This window comes from Rhinoderma darwinii, chromosome 7, assembly GCF_050947455.1.
Source record: "Rhinoderma darwinii isolate aRhiDar2 chromosome 7, aRhiDar2.hap1, whole genome shotgun sequence".
In the NCBI taxonomy this organism is placed as follows: Eukaryota; Metazoa; Chordata; class Amphibia; order Anura; family Rhinodermatidae; genus Rhinoderma; species Rhinoderma darwinii.
Window position 1 is genome coordinate 138,456,524 of NC_134693.1, and position 20,659 is coordinate 138,477,182.

A 20,659-nucleotide genomic window follows, 5' to 3' on the forward strand; every position below is an offset into this window, starting at 1 on the left:
ATGGGATGAAATGTTATCCCAGGAGGCCGGCCTGGACGAAGAAGCACAGAATTCTGGGTAAGTGTGTATATATATATATATATATATATATATATATATATAATTTTTTTTTTTTTTACGGACTTTTTTGGCAGAAACGCTGCTTTTCCACAGTAAAAAATGCAACATTTGCTGTTTGTTGCGGGTTTTACCTCCCGTTGAATTCAATGTAGAAAACCCACAACATAAAAGTCGCAACTACGCAAATACAATTGACATTCTGCGGATTAAAAAAAAACACAGGTCAATTTCTGAGCGTTTTTGCCGCTTATCATTTACGCAGCGTGCGGAGGTTTGTTCAGATCTCCTCCGTTCTGCTGTGGGCTTTCCGCAACGAAACCCGCAGTATTTATGCTACGTGTGAACTCGCCTTTAGTGTGTTTTTAAAAATTCAAAAAATGATTATTATTCTTATTCCAGAGCAGTGTTACCAACATTTGAAGCTACTGTCTCCTGTACTGTGTCCCCATGACAACACTTCCTGCCCCTGTGCTTTGGCAGCTCCGTATTCCCAGGAAAACTGGGCTTTAGAGCAAACCATCATGCACAGGAATGAAAATCATTGCTTGCTGAGAGACCCATTTTACTTCCGATAATGGAGCTACCCGGGCACAGGGGCAGGAAGTGTTGTCACGAGGACGCGGAACGAGGCGGTTGTGACTGCAACAGTTTATGACTTTTTACTTGCCCCTTATTGGATGTTTTTTCTTCTCCTTTCACCATAAGGTCTGGATTGATGCTGGCACCCAGATTTTCTTTTCCTATGCCATCTGTCTGGGGGCCATGACGTCGCTGGGGAGTTACAACAAGTACAAGTACAACTGCTATAGGCAAGTTAGCGTTCGCAGGGGGTGGGTGGTGTGCGGGTTTTGCTGTTGGTCATTAACACTGCTCCGTGACATGTGTGTGACATAGGGACTGTTTGCTGCTGGGATGCCTCAACAGCGGTACCAGTTTTGTGTCTGGCTTCGCAATTTTTTCCATCCTCGGCTTCATGGCACAAGAGCAAGGGGTGGACATTGCAGATGTGGCAGAGTCAGGTACTGTATGACGAGGACACGGTGAGGACTGTCACCGACTGCCGCTGGACAGTTGGGTAATAGCGCAATAAATAAAGGGGCTCTATTTTTTAGAGACATCGCAGGGAGGGTATTGGTGTCTCATTCCAGTTGTCGCCATGATTTGGGGTACGGTAACGATAAACATTCCTGTCCGCTGTGTTGCACTGGCACATTCATACATAACGGAGAGAGCCCGGTCACAGTCTGTTATATCTGATGCCGGCGTCAGTAGTGACCACCAGTATGCAGCCCCCGCGCTGCTTCACCCCCGCCCCGCTCCCACTTCTGCACAGAGGAAGGAAGCCGGGCCTGAACTTATGCCAACGCTCCTTCCTCTACTCAACATTTTTATTGAATCTCGGCTTGGCAGCCAGGATGTGGTTCACCCAACTCACTAATTGCTGCCACAGCTGAAGTTGGCCCTGCGGCAAGATCGGCTGTTACCCCCCCGGCCACTAAAACGCATTTTGTTGACCTTTTTACTCAAAGTTTGACCCATTGGTTTGCAGCATCTTAAAACAGAAATTGTATTTCATAGTTGGCAACCTCAATCTTACCATCTGTAATGCCGTCGTAGCGCCCCCACCACCATTGGCTTTGAATGATGACTTTGTGGGCACATGAGATTACATTCATTATTTCTGCTGGTGGAAGATCTCGCTGCATCCGCCATGCGGACTTCCTGTGCCAGTCACAGTGCATGTGGTGGTGGGCAGGTGTGCCTGCCCCCTCCCTTCTTGGGCATTCAGTAGAGTCACGAGGGCTCACATGATGGTTTCCCCTGAGCATGGAGTAAGAGGGGGGCACTGCATTGAGCTCCCTAGAAACTTCTAAGTAGCCAAAGGTTGCCAAAAGGCAACTGTATAAATCATAACATTGCTGCCCTGATGTCACCGCACAGTCTGTTCTTACAATGCGGTGTCCCTATATAACGAGAGCGGAGAGGTAGAAACACCACTGCGTCCAGTACATGTGCCAGGAGCCTGAACCCTGATGTAATCTACATCTGATGTTGAGGAAATTTGCAAATACTTTGCTTTACTTATCTCGTACTGATCTTCAGTTACATTGTGTCTTATACTCCATTCACATCCAAAGCTGCATTCAAAATGTTCTAATTTGCTGTTGGTTCTCAGGCTTCATGCTGCCAGTTCAGTGCCTGTAAAGATTACTCTACTGCTGCGTTGTGTGTTTTTAAATTCATGTGGAAAAAAAAAAAACACAACTCCCACTATGTGCCTTGTGCATTATGGGAGTTCAGCCCTTGCTCTTCACATGTACCGTTTTATCTGCATGTTACTCATAGCAACAGATTTTTTTTCCTAAAACCACAGCATGGCCTATGCGGCACGGTTTTGCTATAACCCCCACCCCGTTTGAGCTCTGAGTATTTTGTTAGAACTGTTGCAGTTGCATTTTTTGCCGCATCTTTTTTTCCGGTGTAGTGGGGCGGATTTTTGCTGCGCAGCCTGATTTCAGAAGGGGGTGAGAGTGAATGTAAAGTCGGATAGGAGTTTGCTTATTGACTTTGAACCGAATTATCGCTCAAGTGCAGATTCAAACCCCTCACTCAGGGCATGCTGGGATTTATAGGTTTCCTACTAACTGGCCCACCACCGCCCTAGATAGGCCGTCATTCAGTCAGAGCGCCGCGTCCTCCATCTTGTTCAGAGCTAGATTGATCGTGCTGTCTCCCGTCCCTGCCCTTTATCTTATTTTTCTAGGTCCAGGCTTGGCGTTCATTGCATACCCCAAAGCCGTCTCCATGATGCCTCTGCCCTCCTTCTGGGCGATCCTCTTCTTTATAATGCTTTTGTTGCTTGGACTAGATAGCCAGGTAAGTGACCTCAAATTGGACGCACTAGAAAGACCTTTATAGCCATTACGTATGATGTCTGTAAAAGTAAAAATTCTTGTTCCCTGCAGCCTCCACTAGGGGGAGCTCAGTACAGATGAATTTATCCAGTGTATGCAGTGAACTCCTAACCTCCCCCTAGTGGTGGCTGCAAGCATTCAGAATGTTATCATGTAACTCTACTTTGCCCTCCCTGTTGTTTTCAATGGGAATCCCCGTCGTTTATACAGCGCTGATTTTTCTGAATACGGCAGCCGAAACATTCATTGTTTCCTACCACAGAATGGACGTGGATGTGGGACAATTAATCCAGGAGGTGTCAGGAGAAGTCGTCCCTGGTCCTGTGGATTGTTTTTGAAAAATCGCATCAAAATCTGCATTTATTTTGAAATCGGCGACCAAAATCTTGGTGGAAAATGCTCTAATTATGGAGGCAGATTTAGCGTCTGATTTTTCAGCCTCCGTTTAATACCGTGTGAATATACTCTTTGGCCTCATGCACACGGCCGTGCCTGTAATTACTCCCTGCGGTTGCGAGCACGGCCGGCCGCCGACTGCCACGGGCTGCATTTTCGTGCCGTGGCCCCATACAAAGCAGGGGAGCACGGCCCGTAAAAATCGAAAAGTAGGACGTGCGCCGTAATTCACAGCACGGTTCTACGGCATGGACACCCTTCCGCTGCGATACGGAAAGGTGTCCGCGGCCAATAGAACCGGGCGGGACCGTATTGCAGTCCGCAATTACAGAGTTTTTTTTACGGTCGTGTGCATGGGGCCTGAGATACAGCCGGGAGCCATGTCATGAGGGGATTCCGTGATGTCACGGGTTCCTTGCGATTTGATTGGCTGTATACACTTGAGTTCACTCTATGGAAACGCAATCACAACCTGACATGTTGTTTTTTTTGCCAGTTTGTTGAAGTTGAAGGACAGATCACGTCATTAGTTGATCTGTACCCGTCCTTCCTACGGAAGGGTTACAGGCGAGAGATCTTCATCGCCATCGTGTGTTTCCTCAGTTATCTTCTGGGGTTATCGATGGTCACACATGTAAGTACCTTGTACCCGCTGATGGGGAACGTTCATAGTCGTGGAGCGCTCAGTGATATCTTTGCTTCTTTTCAGCGCTGGGGTTGTGGGTCCAAAGCCAAAATGGTGCAAGAAATGTGTGTCCTCCATAATATAGGCCAGTGTTTATGTATGTGGGATTAGATTGTAAGCTCCACGGGCAGCAGGGAATAAATATGTTCATTGTTGTCGCAAAACATTTTCCAGCTTAAATTTAAATCTCCCCAGTAAGTAGAAGCCTTTTGCAGAATGCCAGCCCTCCCTGTTAGAACCTGTGGGGTCGGGGCAAAAAGTGTCAGACGTAACGGAGTATGGAGCGCGCTCGTTTCACGATATGGGAGTTTGAGATTTCGGCTGCGGCAGGAGAAAGGAAGTCGGCCCAAATATTTGTATCCTAGAGAAGTGCTGACCGTACGAGCCCCATAAGGAGCGCGGCCAGATGGGCCTTGTGTTGATCTCTCTGTAAACGCTGTTGCCATTTTTTCCTCTTGGTTTCCATTTAGTGATTTAGGAAATGACACAATCCTAATTTTGCAGCCCCCGGCCGGCTCCAGACCGCTGCTCGTGTGTTTACAGCATTGTCCGCTCCGGTTAGCGAGTCTGCTGCCACTGTCTGCCCATTTAAAGGGACCCATTCACCACAATTTGTATTTTCCACTTTTTTTATTTTTTAATATTCCTCCTATTTTTTTGTACATCGGTTAGGACAAACCCTGTCTGTTTGCCCTGTTAGAGCATATGGACGTCATAGAGGGGGGGGGGGGGGGGGTCATTGAGGAGGGAGCTGCTGCAAAGAGCAGCGCCCTCTCTGGTGGTCTTGGCCTGGCCATGTATTACCTGATTGCGCATTTACAACCACTGTCCGCAGCTTCCCCAGTGATGCCATCGAGTCCTCATGTGAATATGTGTTTTAAATTCTATATTGGCCTTAAGCCAGGCACTTTCCGGATAACCCCCCCCCCCCCACTCTCTCGTGTGTCACACAGGGCGGCATGTACGTATTCCAACTTTTCGACTACTATGCGGCGAGTGGCGTCTGCCTCCTGTGGGTTGCATTCTTTGAATGTGTTGCTGTAGCCTGGATTTATGGTAAGTTTAGTGGCAATCAAAAATAAGTTCATTGTATCCCGGACCCTCATGTTTTACACCGGTTGTCGCTCCGCAGGCGCTGATAAATTATATGACAACATTGAGGACATGATCGGGTACCGGCCAGGACCGTGGATGAAGTGGAGCTGGTGTGTGATCACTCCGCTGCTCTGTGTGGTGAGTGTCTATAGCCGGTGGCACAAAACAGCAGCCTGGCCATAGTCCAACAGTAGGGATCTGAGGGGCGCCGTTGTTTACAAGGACTGACAAAGCTGATTCTTACACTACATAGGCAGCGAGACCCCTGATCTAGCCCCACTAATGCCTCATTGTGTTCTATTTTCAGGCGTGCTTCATCTTCTCTTTAGCCAAATACACCCCTCTGACGTACAACAAGTATTACACGTATCCAGACTGGGCCATCGGGCTGGGTTGGGCCCTAGCTCTGTCCTCCATGATGTGTATCCCGTTGGTCGTGGTGTATAGAATTGTGCGCTCGGAAGGATCACTGATCGAGGTACGGGAACATTGTGATGGATTTACTAACAGTATGAAAATAAACCCAAACTCCAAGTGTCCGTGTCACTGACCTGCAGCCCACGACTCGTCTTTCAGGGAACTGACACTTGGGCTACGTTACAAGAGACTGACGCTTGGGGTACAAGATAATTCTGCTTGGGTTATAGGACAGTGACACACTGACGCTTGGCATGCAGGGCTACAGGACAATGCCGCTGCCGCTTGGGGTGCAGGACAATGGCACTTAGTGTCAGTATCCTGTACCCTAAGAATCAGTGTGTTTTGTGTATGACACTTGGATTACAGGACAAAACACACTGGCGCTTGGGGTACATTACAAGGAGACTGATCCTTGGGGTACATTACAAGGACACTGATTCTTGGGGTACAGGACAAAACGCACTGACGCTTGGGGTACAAGACCATGCTGCTGGGGTTATAGGACAATGACATACTCACGCTTGCCATGCAGGGCTACAGGACAATGCCGCTTGGGGTGTGACGCTTGGGTGCAGGACAATGGCACTTGGGGTACGTTACAAGACACGGACGCTTGGAGTGTAGGACAATGGCACTTGGGGTACGTTACAAGACACGGACGCTTGGAGTGTAGGACAATGGCACTTGGGGTACGTTACAAGACACGGACGCTTGGAGTGTAGGACAATGGCACTTGGGGTACGTTACAAGACACGGACGCTTGGAGTGTAGGACAATGGCACTTAGTGTCAGTATCCTGTACCCCGACGCTGGGGTACAGGGCACTTGGAGTGTGTCATTGTCCTGTACCCTAAGCGCCAGTGTGTTTTGTGTATGTCACTTGGACTACAGGACAAAACACACTGATTCTTGGGGTACATTACAAGGACACTGATTCTTGGGGTACAGGATACACATTGTCATTGTTCTAGAGAAAAAAACATTGATATATTTGTCTCGATTATAAATTGATGTTTTTGTTTTCAGAGGATTAAGTTGGTCACGGCCCCGAGAGATGTGAATCGCTGGGCCAAGGAATCGGAGGGCTCTGCACCTTTCTGCCCCAACGGCAGCCACACGAAGCCCACGCATGTCATTGTGGAGACCATGATGTGATCCGGTTTCCAGCCGCCGTCAGACGAGCGAAACGCTCGATCCGGAGGTTTATTAACCCTTTCCTTAGATTCAGGTTTATGGAGATCTCTATTTGCACTAGAATTCTGATTCGTCGGCTCTTGTAGAGAACATTGTATAATATGTGTGCGCAAGTGCGTATTTTGTATAATTTTGTAGTGAGCCCCTGATCTCTCTGTGTAGGGACAGACTCATATCATGAGAAGATTTTAAACATTGAATTTTTATATATTTTAATATACATTTTAATGATCTTTTATTTCTTGCATCTACCTCCAGTCAATATAAAGAGGCGGCAGCCCAGCAGCGCTTCCTTCTCCGCCGCTCGTCTCCAGATGCAGGGAAGCGACAGGTTGAGTTTAGACTTGAACCTTCTCAGCATCTGGAGAAATAAAGATCAGACTGCTACAGAGTTCACTGCCAGAAAGCAAGAGCAGGTTCACAGATCTAAATCTATAGATTATAGAAACAACACTTCACTTGTACCGATCTTCTCCAGTCACAGCGAGAGCTGCATTAAAAGTTCTCTTGGCTACTCCTTTACTCTGATTTCACATCTCAATTCAAATCCGCCTGTTGGTTCAATGACTTTAGAGCATTCTCTACTGTGGGAGATGTACAAGACGGCATTAGTCTGGTGTTAACAAAAAATAAATTGCATCTACCAGAATACACCGACACAGTACAAAGATCAGGCAGCAGAATTATTTTTTATGCAGCTCTGGATGTGACTAGAGTATAAGACTTAATCTAATGGCAGCGAAGTAATGCAAAGGATTTAAAAAGTCCTCTGTAGATTTAAACTGTAAAATGATGATGATGATGATGGAGTGAACCTAACCTGTAACGGCTTATTTAATAAGAAATGTCTATTGCACCAGTCAGACATCAGCTCAGCGTCATCTTGTCAGTAAAAGCGAATGTGATTGGTTGCTGTAGATGCCGGCATTCCTGTGCTACTGCAGTATTTTATTAAATAAGCATTTATCAGTTTTGTCTTTTTACATTGTGCAGAATATAGTATTGTGGCGAAATGCAGTTCTGGCTCATAACATTGACATGTTGGCGACCACGAAGTGGATCTTGGATGTGGCCGTCCAGCATGTGATGTCGTAGGTATAATGGCCGTGTGCAGGTGAACCCCAAAGGAACGTACTGAATATATCAGTTGTCATAGAGCGGACGCCGGATACTGGGCAGCTTTTAGGTTACCAAATACAGTGCGTGTCCCATGGAGGGAGAGGGGGTTGAATTTCTCCAGCAAGCAAGGTGGTATTTTACATACTTTCTTGTAACTTATTTTTGCCATTTTCCCCCCCCTAAGGGTCAATGCACACGATGCTTATTACGTGCGGCAAAACTGTAGCATAATACCGTAGCAGCATCGACAATGAGATTCGAGGGAATCTCATGTACACGCTGCAGTATTTTTCTGCATGTAAAATTGACCTGCGGAGCGGAATTTAAAATCCGCAGCATGTCAATTTATGTTGCGTTTCCACTTGCGAATCGTATCTGCCTAGTGCTAAGGAAAATCACACAGAAAAACGCGTCACAAACTGAAGATACACACAATTAGGTGCGGCTTTGGTGCATATTTTCCGCAGCAATGTGTGAGTATAGCCAAAAGCACCGCAGCAAACAAACCACCCGCAGAACCACTTGGATTGGTCACTGGCCTTTTGCATGTTTTTTCCTGACAGTGGGACTGGAAACATCTCTGCTGCCATCTTGTGGTAAGATTGAAATTGGCATAATTTTATAATCGACTGTTAATCATCAAACCTTTGCAGAGATGACGGCAGTTCTGCTGCCCGCAACTTTTTGCTATGGACTTTGGGTTACCGGAGGGTTGTGCACACATTTCGGATCAGTCCTGTCTTTACATAAAACCTCTCATGGAGTGCAGCGTCTGGAGGGAACGCTGGAGTAGCGGTTGAGTCTCAACATACACAGACCAAAGAATGGTCATAATGACTTGATATGTGTTACAATAGTGTGACGGGAACGTGCAGTAGTTACATATAGGCAAAAGCCAAATTCTCCTAAGTATTGGCGCCATTGTTTTCTTGTTGCGGGCTGGTTTAACTCTTGCAGCTTTACATAAAACGAATGGTAACAGCCCATGACGTGATGCTCCTTTATGACAAATAGATTTACGTGTGGCACTCATGGCACCCTGCGGGATGTATCACCTACCTTATCAGAATTTAGGAAACCAATCTCAGCGAGAGGCCACACCCACAACGCTTCTCAGGTTGCAGTAAATTGTTATTTTTTTGGATAATTAAGTTATAAAATTTTCCACTATACTTTCTGTATTAATTCCTCATGGTTCTCAAATGTTCTCATTCAGTAGGAACATTCATTGTTGACTTCCAGTGGATGTGATGGACACAGGTGCATGGCTCGTTACAGGGTCATGTGATGGACACCGGTGCATGGCTCGTTACAGGGTCATGTGATGGACACCGGTGCATGGCTCGTTACAGGGTCATGTGATGGACACCGGTGCATGGCTCGTTACAGGGTCATGTGATGGACACCGGTGCATGGCTCGTTACAGGGTCATGTGATGGACACCGGTGCATGGCTCGTTACAGGGTCATGTGATGGACACAGGTGCATGGCTCGTTAGGCTGGGTTCACATGAGCATGTTCGGTCCGTAATGGACGGAATCGTATTTTGGCCGCAAGTACCGGTCCGAACACAGTGCAGGGAGCCGGGCTCCTAGCATCATAGTTATGTACGACGCTAGGAGTCCCTGCCTCACTGCCCCGTACTGTAATCATGATTACAGTACGGGACAGTTGTCCGGCAGCGAGGCAGGGACTCCTAGCGTCGTACATCACTATGATGCTAGGAGCCCGGCTCCCTGCACTGTGTTCGGTCCGGGACTTCCGGCCAAAATACGTTCCGTCCATTACGGACGTAACATGCTCGTGTGAATCCAGCCTTACAGGGTCATGTGCTGGACACAGGTGCATGGCTCGTTACAGGGTCATGTGATGGACACACAGGTGCTGGTATCAGTTGAAGCCACAGCTCTAATACACATATTGTAACTGACGATCCCAGCACCTGTCTATCTATCACATGACCATGGAGAGAAGTAAACTAATAACTACACTATTAACTATTTTACTAAATAACAGCAAGCAGAGATCTTGAAAAACATGAGGAATTGAGAAAAGCATGTTGGAAAATTGTATAAAATTAATTTGCTAAATGTGAAGGACTCCTTTAAGCTCTGCCTAAGGCCTCATGCACACAGCCGTGCCTGTAATCACAGCCCATGATTGTGGGCACGGCTGGCCAAAGTATGGGAGCACGGCCCGTAGAATACGAAAAGTAGGACGTGCTCTGTAATTCCCAGCCCAGTTCTACGGCACAGACACCCATCCGGAGCGATACGGAAAGGTGTCCGTGGCCAATAAAACTGAACGGGTCCGTATTTGTGAGCGAAGATTTTTTTTTTATTTTTTTTTACAAGTCGTGTGCATGGAGCCTCAGGGTATGTTCACACGGCCTATTTTCAGACGCTTTTCGCGCCGTAAATTCCTGAAAAATCAGAAGCAGAACACCTCGCCATTGATTTCAATGGGAAAAATGGCGTTCTGTTCCGACTGGACGTTTTTTTACGTGGCCATTTTGAAAAACACGGCTACGAAAAAAGTGCAGGTCACACCTTCAGGTGCGCGTTTCCTGTAAACCTAATTTAGCTTTATATGGAAATATTACATTTTTTTACGCCATTTTTGGGGAAATCGACAATGTCTGGTAATAATTCACCAGTCGACATTAAAAGATTATATTTGGAAAAATATCTTAAATATTTCAGTTACCTCACCGGGCACCGGGACCTTTCCATGTATCTTTTATTCTTGTCCTTCCACTCTTTTAGGTTTTCATTCTTCCATCTCTGACAACTGCAGCTTGATTTTGCGGTTGTCGTCACGCCCCTTTCTGCTCTGCGGGACGCGGGTCTGCTGTGGTTTTCTAGACGGATAAAACCAGAGAGATCATTGAGTAATGCAGATAAGTCTAACCTGAGCCCTGATGTATTATCCGCCGCTGTGTATGGGGGAGGGGGCCTCATGCCACAACCCCGTCCCTGGTGAGAGATGGAGGTGCCGTGAACCCCCTGATCCTCAACCCTCCGGGCATTGAGAGAAGGAGCTGGGAGGGCCCATAGCGGCCTGTACGCGCTTCGCCTCCAGTAATTGTACAGGTAACGGTTTGATGGCGCGCTCCACGTTCACTGGTCTATAAAGCAAAACCTGTCACATGTTATGAAAACCGAGTGTAAAACAATTTTTGTACAAAGTATAGAAAATAAAAAAAATATCTACTGCTATAAAATGATATAAAAACATAATCTTACAATACAAATATCAGGTCACATCACAACGAACCTGCTAAGGACCAGCCTGAACCCCTCCACGCGGGCCGTGACCGGCTTATTCCCAGCGGGGGAAGGGTGGACGGCATTTCCTGTATAGATTTGATCATAAATGATTTCACTCCGCTGTTTTATTCTGTGCTCGACCTCCACGGCTGCCTGTCCCCCGGAATACACGGACTATGTAAACCGTCTCATTGGCCGGTTCAACCCGTCTACAGTGATTAAAAGGGTTTCCACTATTTGCAATAGATTTTGGTTAAGAAGGTCCCCAAAAAATAAGATGATCAGTGCGACCTCTGCCAGGGAACTTGGCATCAAGGTTTCAATGCAGCGCCCCCACAGGCAAAATTAAGCATTACGTGTTGCCCATTGACATCAATAAGCACAGTCCTCCAGAGCAAGAGAGGCTCTTTGTAGCGGCTCTCCACTCTACTAATTAATGAGGGTCTTGAACGAAGGACCCCCCTTTTATTAATTCCCTAATATGTTTTTTTTGTCTACACCAGATTGGCGGCAGTGTGCGGCTCAGAAAAAACACGTGTTGACCTTAAAATCCGTGCGGCTGGAAAAAAGTAGTCGTTTACAGTAAAACGCGTGGCTTTGCTGCACATTTGACAGCGTGGCGCACACACCACCGCCATGTCTAATAAATGATATAAATACATTACTATTAATAAACACTTGCACCCCCTTCCACTTTTTAAAGGAAGACCCCGTTTAAACAATTTCGAAAATGAAGGATTTTCCCTCTCCATTTGCAGCTATAGCGAAATTATTCTAGTTTTAGCTCCCACAATGCACTGCTCTCTGGTAACGAAGACGACAAGGACACAGAACAAAAGCGAAGCGGTTAGGTCACATGTCTGTCTGTCAGTGGGTGGAGCTAAACTGTTGTCTGTTTCCCAGGGTAACCAGTAGAATTTTGAAAACAGCTCTGGACAAAGCAAATGACATAAAATAATAACACCAAAAGAGTAAAAGCAAGATTATTCCAGTCTGGATGTAAATTTAGACCGAGATATTACGAGAATTACGCTCTACAGTAGCGCGTGGAGGTCAGACGGTCAGTTTCTGTGTCAGAAGAAAATAAATTGCCCCACACGTGTAAAATTCCATATTTTATTATTAAAAACCCATTTCTTCACAATATTCCCATTTTCTTTTTTTTTTTAAATACAGAAAAAAAATTATTTACAAATGTGCCCATAACAGGAATAAAATAAAGTTCTCCGGCTCCTCGTAACGTTTTGTGCTTTCTTGAATACATAAGAATACCGAAATCTGTAGAAAAATACTTTACAAGTTAAGTTGACTCCTACGGATAAAAATACTCCTCTCGTAATGCGGGTAACTGGACGAGATTATTGAAAATGCATAGGAACGAGTAACGGGAGACGATTGTTAAAGCCTTCGGTTTAAATGCATCGTTTAAAAAAAAATTGGGGAGCTCTGTACCCACAAATATTGCATATAAAAATACCTTCAGTCCCTGCTATGGCACATAACGTATGCATGGCAGAATGAAGACGATGCGGGTGCTATAGGGAATGGTCGGTGCGTCTATGGTTGCGGTGATACTAGCCCTATTGAACACGGTAAGAATTTATGCAAATGCCATTTTTTTTTTACCTAGGAGGCAGCCATTTTAGCCTATATTCTCTAAATGCAGTCACTCACCTGAAAAAATAAATAAATAAGCGGTACCATGGTGGCCATCTTGTCAGCTGAAGTTATGTTTAGATCAGTGGTCTGTAACATGGAACTACAACTCCCAGGACACACTGGGAGGAGTTGATTCACAACAGCTGGAAAGTCGCAGGTTGGAGACCCCGGCTTTAGATTGTGGCCTGTAAATTCACAAATCCATTGACATCATGGCAGCCATCTTAATATCGATATAACAACAGTATGGAAGCATTACTGCAACAGTCACTTTTCATTGGCCGCCTCACAAGGAATATTTGCGCTGCGTACATATTCACTATAATTCAAAGACGTCATGAAAGCAATTTTACCGCCTCACAATCGTTAATTTATTTTCTTATATGAAAATATCATTCAGTCATTAGCTTACAAAATGGCCGCCAAATTACCTCAGAATTCTAAACATTACCCTAACATGTAAAATGGCTGCTCCAGAGACTAGGCCTCACCTAGAAACCAATGGAGATAACAGGGGGTGGGGTCTTGCCAATATCAACCAATGAGATCACATCTTTAATTCCTAACCTGCACTGAAAGCTGGATTCTGATTGGTTGCTATGGGCAACACCTTACCTTGCTCTAGGTTTTTATACACGAGGCCACAATTGCTGCAATGAATAAAAAAAAAACAAATGTTTACGTGCGGCCCAGATTTGTGCCATTTACAATAATTTCCACTCACTTTTCTAGGCATGTTTACAATGGTCCCAGGCAGCCGAATAGCGCCTTCAGGTGCGGTTGAACACTCTAAAAACCCCCATAAAAATGGCGGCATGCTACATTATAAAATATGCTGTCCTCTCATGCTTTTTTTCTTGTCGCTGGCAGTGCGGGTGCTAAACGTGATCTCCAAATGGCAAAAAAAAATAAAATCCAATTCAAGGTTATAACGAACGGACTCCATTATAACCAAAAAGGGTGGTGTTGTCCGTAGCAACCAATCAGACTCCGTGTTTCAGTTTTGCAGTGCGATTTAGAAAATAAAAGCTTCGTGCTGATTGGTTGGTACATACAAAAATCCACTTTTTAGTTATATATACACATGCCCCCCCCCCCCAAAAAAAGAATAATTCTGGAAATAAATAAAATGGCAGTGACGTGCGGTAACAAGCGATAAGAAGGGCGACACAGGGGAAAGTGAAGAACTGAACACAGTATAATATTATTCTCATGGAAGAAGTGCGCCACATAAGGCGCTGAGGTGTGAAGTGCATTATGGGTAAACCGTGTTAGGGATATAGCAGTGCAGAAGTCACCTGCCATTAAACTACAAATCCAGGGCATGCTGGGCTGTGACGGGTTGGTGTAGATAAAGGCCATGTGAAGGGGTAGGGAGACATTTTCGCAGTCAGTGCACCTACAGTGCGGTGGTGGCGGCCATTTTTAAATGGTGTCCAATCTATTATGTGCGCTTGTGGAGCGTGTACAACAAATCAAATACGGAGCATAAAGGGTGAAGGGAATATAAAGTGCGTCAGTGTTCAAAATACTATAAATGTGCAGTCCGTAGGGGGGGGGGCGAGGTTCACCTAAATATATCAGCGAATCACAAATATTGCACAAACCATTTGCGGCTTGGAGATCTGGGCGCTTCCGGTAATGAGAACCTAATAGGAGAATATTCTTATTATTAATACTATGAGGTAAAGGTTTAAATAATAAAACGTGTAGCACCACGAGAGGGGAATGACGCTCAACTACAGGGGTGGCTACTCCGATATCCTAATGAATACGCCAAAGAAAAGCAGAAGAAGGAAACTAAAAGTGCTTAAAACGGTCAAAATAAAAAAAAATCAGACCGTAGCCAATGTGCGCAGGAAGTCGCCGCCGGGCGCTGCCCTTCAAGTGAAGGGCCACGTATTCTGATTGGCTTTCTTCTAGGTTGGGGGGTACAGAAAAGTCATTTTCCAGGCTCCTCAAAGGGTCTTTGTGCTCGTCTTGGATTCTAAACTATTGGGGCGTTTAAGGGTCTCCTGCCGAACCCCACCGGACAGAGGCTTCCGGCTGATGACCAGGTCTAACCGGTCCCCAGCGTCAGACAAAAGAGGCACTGCCAGGCAACAGTCAAAATCTCGTGTGCGAACGTGGTTCACCTGTAACGGAAGACACATGGCGGGTTTATTAATGGGCAATTTAATTGTATTTATTTTATTTCATATAAATAAATCTTCAAGGGGATTTCTCACCAGTACATTAATCACCTATCCACAGGACAGGGGATACATTTTGTATTGCGAGGACCCCCCACCGATAACAAAGGGGAGTCCCAAGTCCAGCATTCCTCCTCACCAACAACTCCAGTTTTCTGCTACACCCATAGAGTTTGATAGGAACGGCAGTGCGCCTGCACGACCATTGCTCCATTCAAACTCCTCAGCACGGTTGTGTGGGTGAGGAGGAATCCGGTACTGGGTACCCCTGTTCTAGTTATCAAACATTTATGTTTTTACATTAATGGTGGGGGGAAACCCTTTAATCATTGTATAATGAAACATTCTACAACTTTTGAATCGAATTTCTGTTTTCAATTCTTGCTGTCAATGAATAGAAGAATTTTAGTTTACATCCAGAGGCAGACACAGGTGCCCGACTCGTTAGAAGACAAAACACTAATACATTTTAACAAGTGTCCCTGGTGTTAGTTGAGCAGGACAGGTTTCCAACCTCTAGATGTAAACAAAAAAAATCTTCCCATTCACTGACAGCAATCATAGATCTTAAAAAATGGTGGCAAATTAAAAAAGTGAAATCAGAAATTTGCAGAACTCTTCATTACATAATTTCTAAGGCATTAGACAAGGAATAAATAGAGAAGACTATTTAGAGAAGATTGTAAAATCTATTTAACATTTTGTAAGTTGCTCCCTAGCAACAGACTACAACCGTTGTCAGTATTGACGGTTTCGTTTTTTTTGGTGACAGTATGTAGCCTGTTAAGGAGCAACTCACAAGTTATTAAATGGCTTGTAACAAACGTTAGCGAGACCGAACCTTATGAAGACCACCCCTGTCCATAGGTTCTAATATTCACCTGCAGGATCCTGTCGTAAGGCTGAAGACCGCTCCTGTCTCCCGGACCCCCAGGACGGATCATATTGACGTAAACCCCTTTCTCCAGAACGCCGTCTGAGACACTGAACCCAAAGTCGTCTGTGTCCAGGTCCTTCATCACGGTCACCTGCAGAGGCAGACATACAGGTACGTTTCATATGCGGAGAATCCAAATCGTACAGAATCCTGGGAATCGAGCGTCCTCGACATTTACTGCAGGATTCTCATGTATAATATGAAGTTCTGGCTCCCAGAACTTTCATCACCTTTGGCATTGTCGTCATATGGACCGGGAAGAGGGTTATGTTGCGCTCGACCCGTAGCCAATGGTCTGTATCAGCAAGTGGGCAGTGTAGTCACATGGCAAAGACAGAATACAGGGCACCTGTGGCGTATCTATGACCCGCTTGCTGGAAAAATATTGGGGGTACAAGGTCATCTATGCTGCCTTATATTGGTCCAAGAAGCTGAGATATGGGTTGCTTTATGCAGAGTCCTCAAACTGGAAAGCTACTAAGATGTCCCTGTGCCCCCAGGACTGGCAGGTAGTCACTGGTAAGGGTCTTTAATGACCAAACAGAATAGTGGCTCTGCATGGCATAACCGGTCCACTCCCTGGTCACGTACGACCACGGCTAAACCGCACTGCAAGGATCCCGCGTACAGCAGCCCAGATCTCTGCTTGCTGTCCAGATAAGACTAGAGGGGAGTGGGATTATTGAGTTATTTTAACCACGGACCCCACCATTTGGATGTCTGGCATCCACCACGGTTTGGTCCATTATTGGTGCCTGTAATGCTCATGGAATCCCCAGACGCAGCAGAATGATATGATTATTCATGAAGCGATAACATATCCATCCACGCAGCGCAGCAGAGTCACCTTCAGCAGTTCTGCAGCAGCGGCGGACATTTCTTGACCATCGTCTTTCAGGATTTTGGCGTCCTGGTTGAGTTTGTTCTCTTTTTTGGGGCTATTTTTAGAGTGGTGGGAACCTCCTTTCCGATGCATGAAGCGACTACTTTGATTGGAGTTTTCTAGGAGCAGTTTGCTGCCATCAAGCCCGATACTCTGCACGCTGCCGGTCATGATGGAAGCCTGTGTAGGGGGCGCAAAACACTGGGTGACCCCCAAAGGGAAGAGAATCTGTAAAAATCATTCACAACTGCAGCACTGAAACTTACCCAAACTTATATATTTCTGGATACTTAAAGCAAAATATTTATTTCTTATACTCCAGTCACATCCAGATCTGCACTCAAAATTCTGGCGGCACGCGCACACACACACCTGGTGCAGACACTACATCTCCTATAATGCAGCATAGCAGAATATCCCCTATGCAGACACAACCAGCAGTGAGATGTGACATCCTGTAGCCTGAGAGCTAACAGGAAGGCAGCGGAATTGTGAATGCAGCTTGAATTGAGTGATTTCTATTAGAAATTCAACCACAGTAATTACCTCAATCTCCCTGAGGAGTTCCGACTGTCCACACGTTTCAAGATCTTCCAAAGCTTCTCCAAAGACCCTCCAGAAACTATCATCATGCTCGGTCTCCAGGCCATTGGGCTGGCTGGGGTATCTGTTGAACCAAACATGATGAGTCCTCAGGAGCATCTTCCGAGCACATTGTGGCTCCTACTCTCAGGTCTTCTGATACAACTGTACAAATCATGACTGCAAAATGCGAGGCCGCACGCGTCCCAGACAACGCAACGCGCTCGCCAGGTCATTCTCCAGAAAAGAGGAGACGAGGCAGCAAGCTGCGGGGGAGATGGGGGGACATGCAGGGGAAGACAGACAAGTGGAGACAATGGAACGGGACAATATGGGGGGGGGGGAACAAAAATAGCAAAACAGGAGGCCCCATGAGCGGTTAGTACACAGGAGGAGGGATGATGGGTTCAGAGCTGAGACATAGAACACCTGGGAAGAGAGAAAACACAGAGAGGAGAACAGAGACGAGGTGAGAAATGACAGGAGAAGAACCTCCAGCATCAAACAGAGTACAACCACGTATAACGGGGGTAGCCATGATGGTGAATGGGGGGAGGGGAGGTTAGTGTGACCCTAAATTCCGATTTTTGTCACTCTCAGTTTTATGTAAATTAAGGTTCTGCAACTTTCTATCAGACCTTATGTATCAATTCCTCACCCATTTCAAGATTTCTGCTTGTTGTCAGTGAATTAGAACACCTTTCTCGACACAGACCTGATGCTTCTCCTAGCTGGGTATCTGCTACAATTGTATCCAGTCTAGACCATTCTCTGTGAGTTAGACTGTCTGGACTCGAGACTGTTACAACGTATCAGCCGATCAGGACAGGAGAGGGGTTTGTGCCGCTGAGGTGTTTAGCTCACAGAGGATTGCTTAGACTGGATACAATTGTACCGCCTCTGGATGTAAAGAAGAATGTTCCTATTCACTGACAGCATGCGGAGATCTTGAAAATTGGGAGGAACTGTAACAAAGTCTATTAGAAAGTTGCAGATCTGTCGTTCTACAACGATTACGTTTTCTTTACGTAAACTAAAAAAACCCCAGCTAAAAAGTCGCAAGCGTTACAAAAGTCGCAATTTGCAATAAAAATTGCAACTTTTGTGCCGTTTCGACTGCCGCGACACTTTTCTATAGAATAGGTGGAGCTTAGAAGGGGTTGGACTACTCGCAGCCTCACAAATGGCGCAAAAATTATGCGCAACTCTACGCCAGCTCTGGACTATCGTAGATTTCACTTTCTAGCGCACGCACGGCCAGAGATGCGGCTAATTTATTAATATATTAGGCGCATCTTATTCCAACTTTCTTTATGTTCAGATTAAATGCCCCCCATAAACCTGGTCTAGTCTTGTGGAATTCTTCCTGCGTCTTCTCACTCTGCAGCTCTTCTGTGGATGAACCAGCAAGTTCAGGATGAACTTTGCTTCAGGTCCCTTAGGGTATGTGCACACGTAGTGACCAAAAACATCTGAAAATACGGAGCTGTTTTCAAGGGAAAACAGCCCCTGATTTTCAGACGTTTTTTGAGCAACTCGCGTTTTTCGCTGCGTTTTCTACGTCCGTTTTTGGAGCTGTTTTCATTGGAGTCTATCAGAAAACGGCTCCAAAAACTTCCAAAGAAGTGTCCTGCATATAATGTATATAAGTGTCCTGCATATAATGTATATAAGTGTCCCGCATATAATGTATATAAGTGTCCCGCATGTAATGTATATAAGTGTCCCGCATGTAATGTATATAAGTGTCCCGCATGTAATGTATATAAGTGTCCTGCATATAATGTATATAAGTGTCCTGCATATAATGTATATAAGTGTCCTGCATATAATATATAGAAGTGTCCTGCATATAATGTATAGAAGTGTCCTGCATATAATGTATATAAGTGTCCCGCATATAATGTATATAAGTGTCCTGCATATAATGTATAGAAGTGTCCCGCATGTAATGTATATAAGTGTCCCGCATATAATGTATATAAGTGTCCTGCATATAATGTATATAAGTGTCCCGCATGTAATGTATATAAGTGTCCCGCATGTAATGTATATAAGTGTCCCGCATGTAATGTATATAAGTGTCCCGCATGTAATGTATATAAGTGTCCCGCATATAATGTATATAAGTGTCCCGCATATAATGTATATAAGTGTCCCGCATATAATGTATATAAGTGTCCCGCATATAATGTATATAAGTGTCCCGCATATAATGTATATAAGTGTCCCGCATGTAATGTATATAAGTGTCCCGCATGTAATGTATATAAGTGTCCCGCATATAATGTATATAAGTGTCCCGCATGTAATGTATATAAGTGTCCTGCATATAATGTATAGAAGTGTCCCGCATATAATGTATATAAGTGTCCCGCATATAATGTATATAAGTGTCCTGCATATAATGTATATAAGTGTCCCGCATATAATGTATATAAGTGTCCTGCATATAATGTATATAAGTGTCCCGCATATAATGTATATAAGTGTCCCGCATATAATGTATAGAAGTGTCCTGCATATAATGTATATAAGTGTCCTGCATATAATGTATATAAGTGTCCTGCACTTCTTTTGACGAGGCTGTATTTTTACGCGTCGTCCTTTGACAGCTGTCAAACGACGACGCGTAAATGACAGGTCGTCTGCACAGTACGTCGGCAAACCCATTCAAATGAATGGGCAGATGTTTGCCGACGTATTGGAGCCGTATTTTCAGACGTAAAACGAGGCATAATACGCCTCGTTTACGTCTGAAAATAGGTCGTATGAACCCAGCCTCACAGAATGCCGGAGATACAGAACTACGGTGACAGGAAGAGCAGTAAGAGGGTTCAGGGAGAATGTACCTCTGAATAACAGTGCTATTCAGGGTCTGTGGAAAGCCGGGTGACAACTCCTATGGACAATATAAGTTGCTATCATCAGTGGTTGTCGCCGGCATCTGTACGTGGGAACGGCTGAATGTCCGGACTAGGTGACCATATAGGTAATCATTGTCAGGACGTATCAGCGGCAATCTGAGGGTTAATGTCCCCCTACTCCTCTCCAGCCACGTACCGAGCCGGCTTCTCCCACTCTTCCTCATTGAAACTCCCGTCCAGGAAGGGGTAACTCTTCCTGTGCTCTACTGGTGGAGTGTTCGTCTTCTGCCGGCTCGTTCTCCACTCGTGAGGATGTAATGAGATTCCCACAGCCTGGTGCATGTAGTTACCTGGAGGAAGCAAGCGGACAAGATCAGTCAGGAGCC

At 45.4% G+C, this 20,659-nt stretch overlaps 2 protein-coding genes across 7 annotated transcripts in view; one reads left to right on the forward strand and one right to left on the reverse strand.

Moving 5' to 3' along the window:
- SLC6A6 (solute carrier family 6 member 6) overlaps positions 1-7,734 on the forward strand; it is a 32,651-nt gene extending 24,917 nt beyond the window's left edge. The window contains exons 7-14 of the mRNA XM_075831830.1: positions 766-869; positions 955-1,079; positions 2,825-2,937; positions 3,868-4,005; positions 5,010-5,112; positions 5,189-5,289; positions 5,459-5,629; positions 6,598-7,734. Coding sequence (XP_075687945.1) covers positions 766-869; positions 955-1,079; positions 2,825-2,937; positions 3,868-4,005; positions 5,010-5,112; positions 5,189-5,289; positions 5,459-5,629; positions 6,598-6,726 — 984 coding nt within the window. The 3' untranslated portion in view covers positions 6,727-7,734. The remainder of the gene's footprint in view (positions 1-765; positions 870-954; positions 1,080-2,824; positions 2,938-3,867; positions 4,006-5,009; positions 5,113-5,188; positions 5,290-5,458; positions 5,630-6,597) is intronic.
- Positions 7,735-12,255: 4,521 nt separating this feature from the next.
- The window catches only part of GRIP2 (glutamate receptor interacting protein 2), a 245,844-nt gene continuing 237,440 nt past the window's right edge, over positions 12,256-20,659 (reverse strand). For 4 of the 6 annotated variants that reach the window (XM_075831827.1, XM_075831826.1, XM_075831823.1 and 1 more), the window contains exons 20-24: positions 20,470-20,623; positions 17,371-17,491; positions 16,789-17,025; positions 15,886-16,032; positions 12,256-14,947 (exon numbers count right to left, since the gene is read on the reverse strand). In XM_075831827.1, coding sequence (XP_075687942.1) covers positions 14,771-14,947; positions 15,886-16,032; positions 16,789-17,025; positions 17,371-17,491; positions 20,470-20,623 — 836 coding nt within the window. In that variant the 3' untranslated portion in view covers positions 12,256-14,770. The other 2 variants (XM_075831825.1, XM_075831829.1) reach the window with 2 other exon arrangements.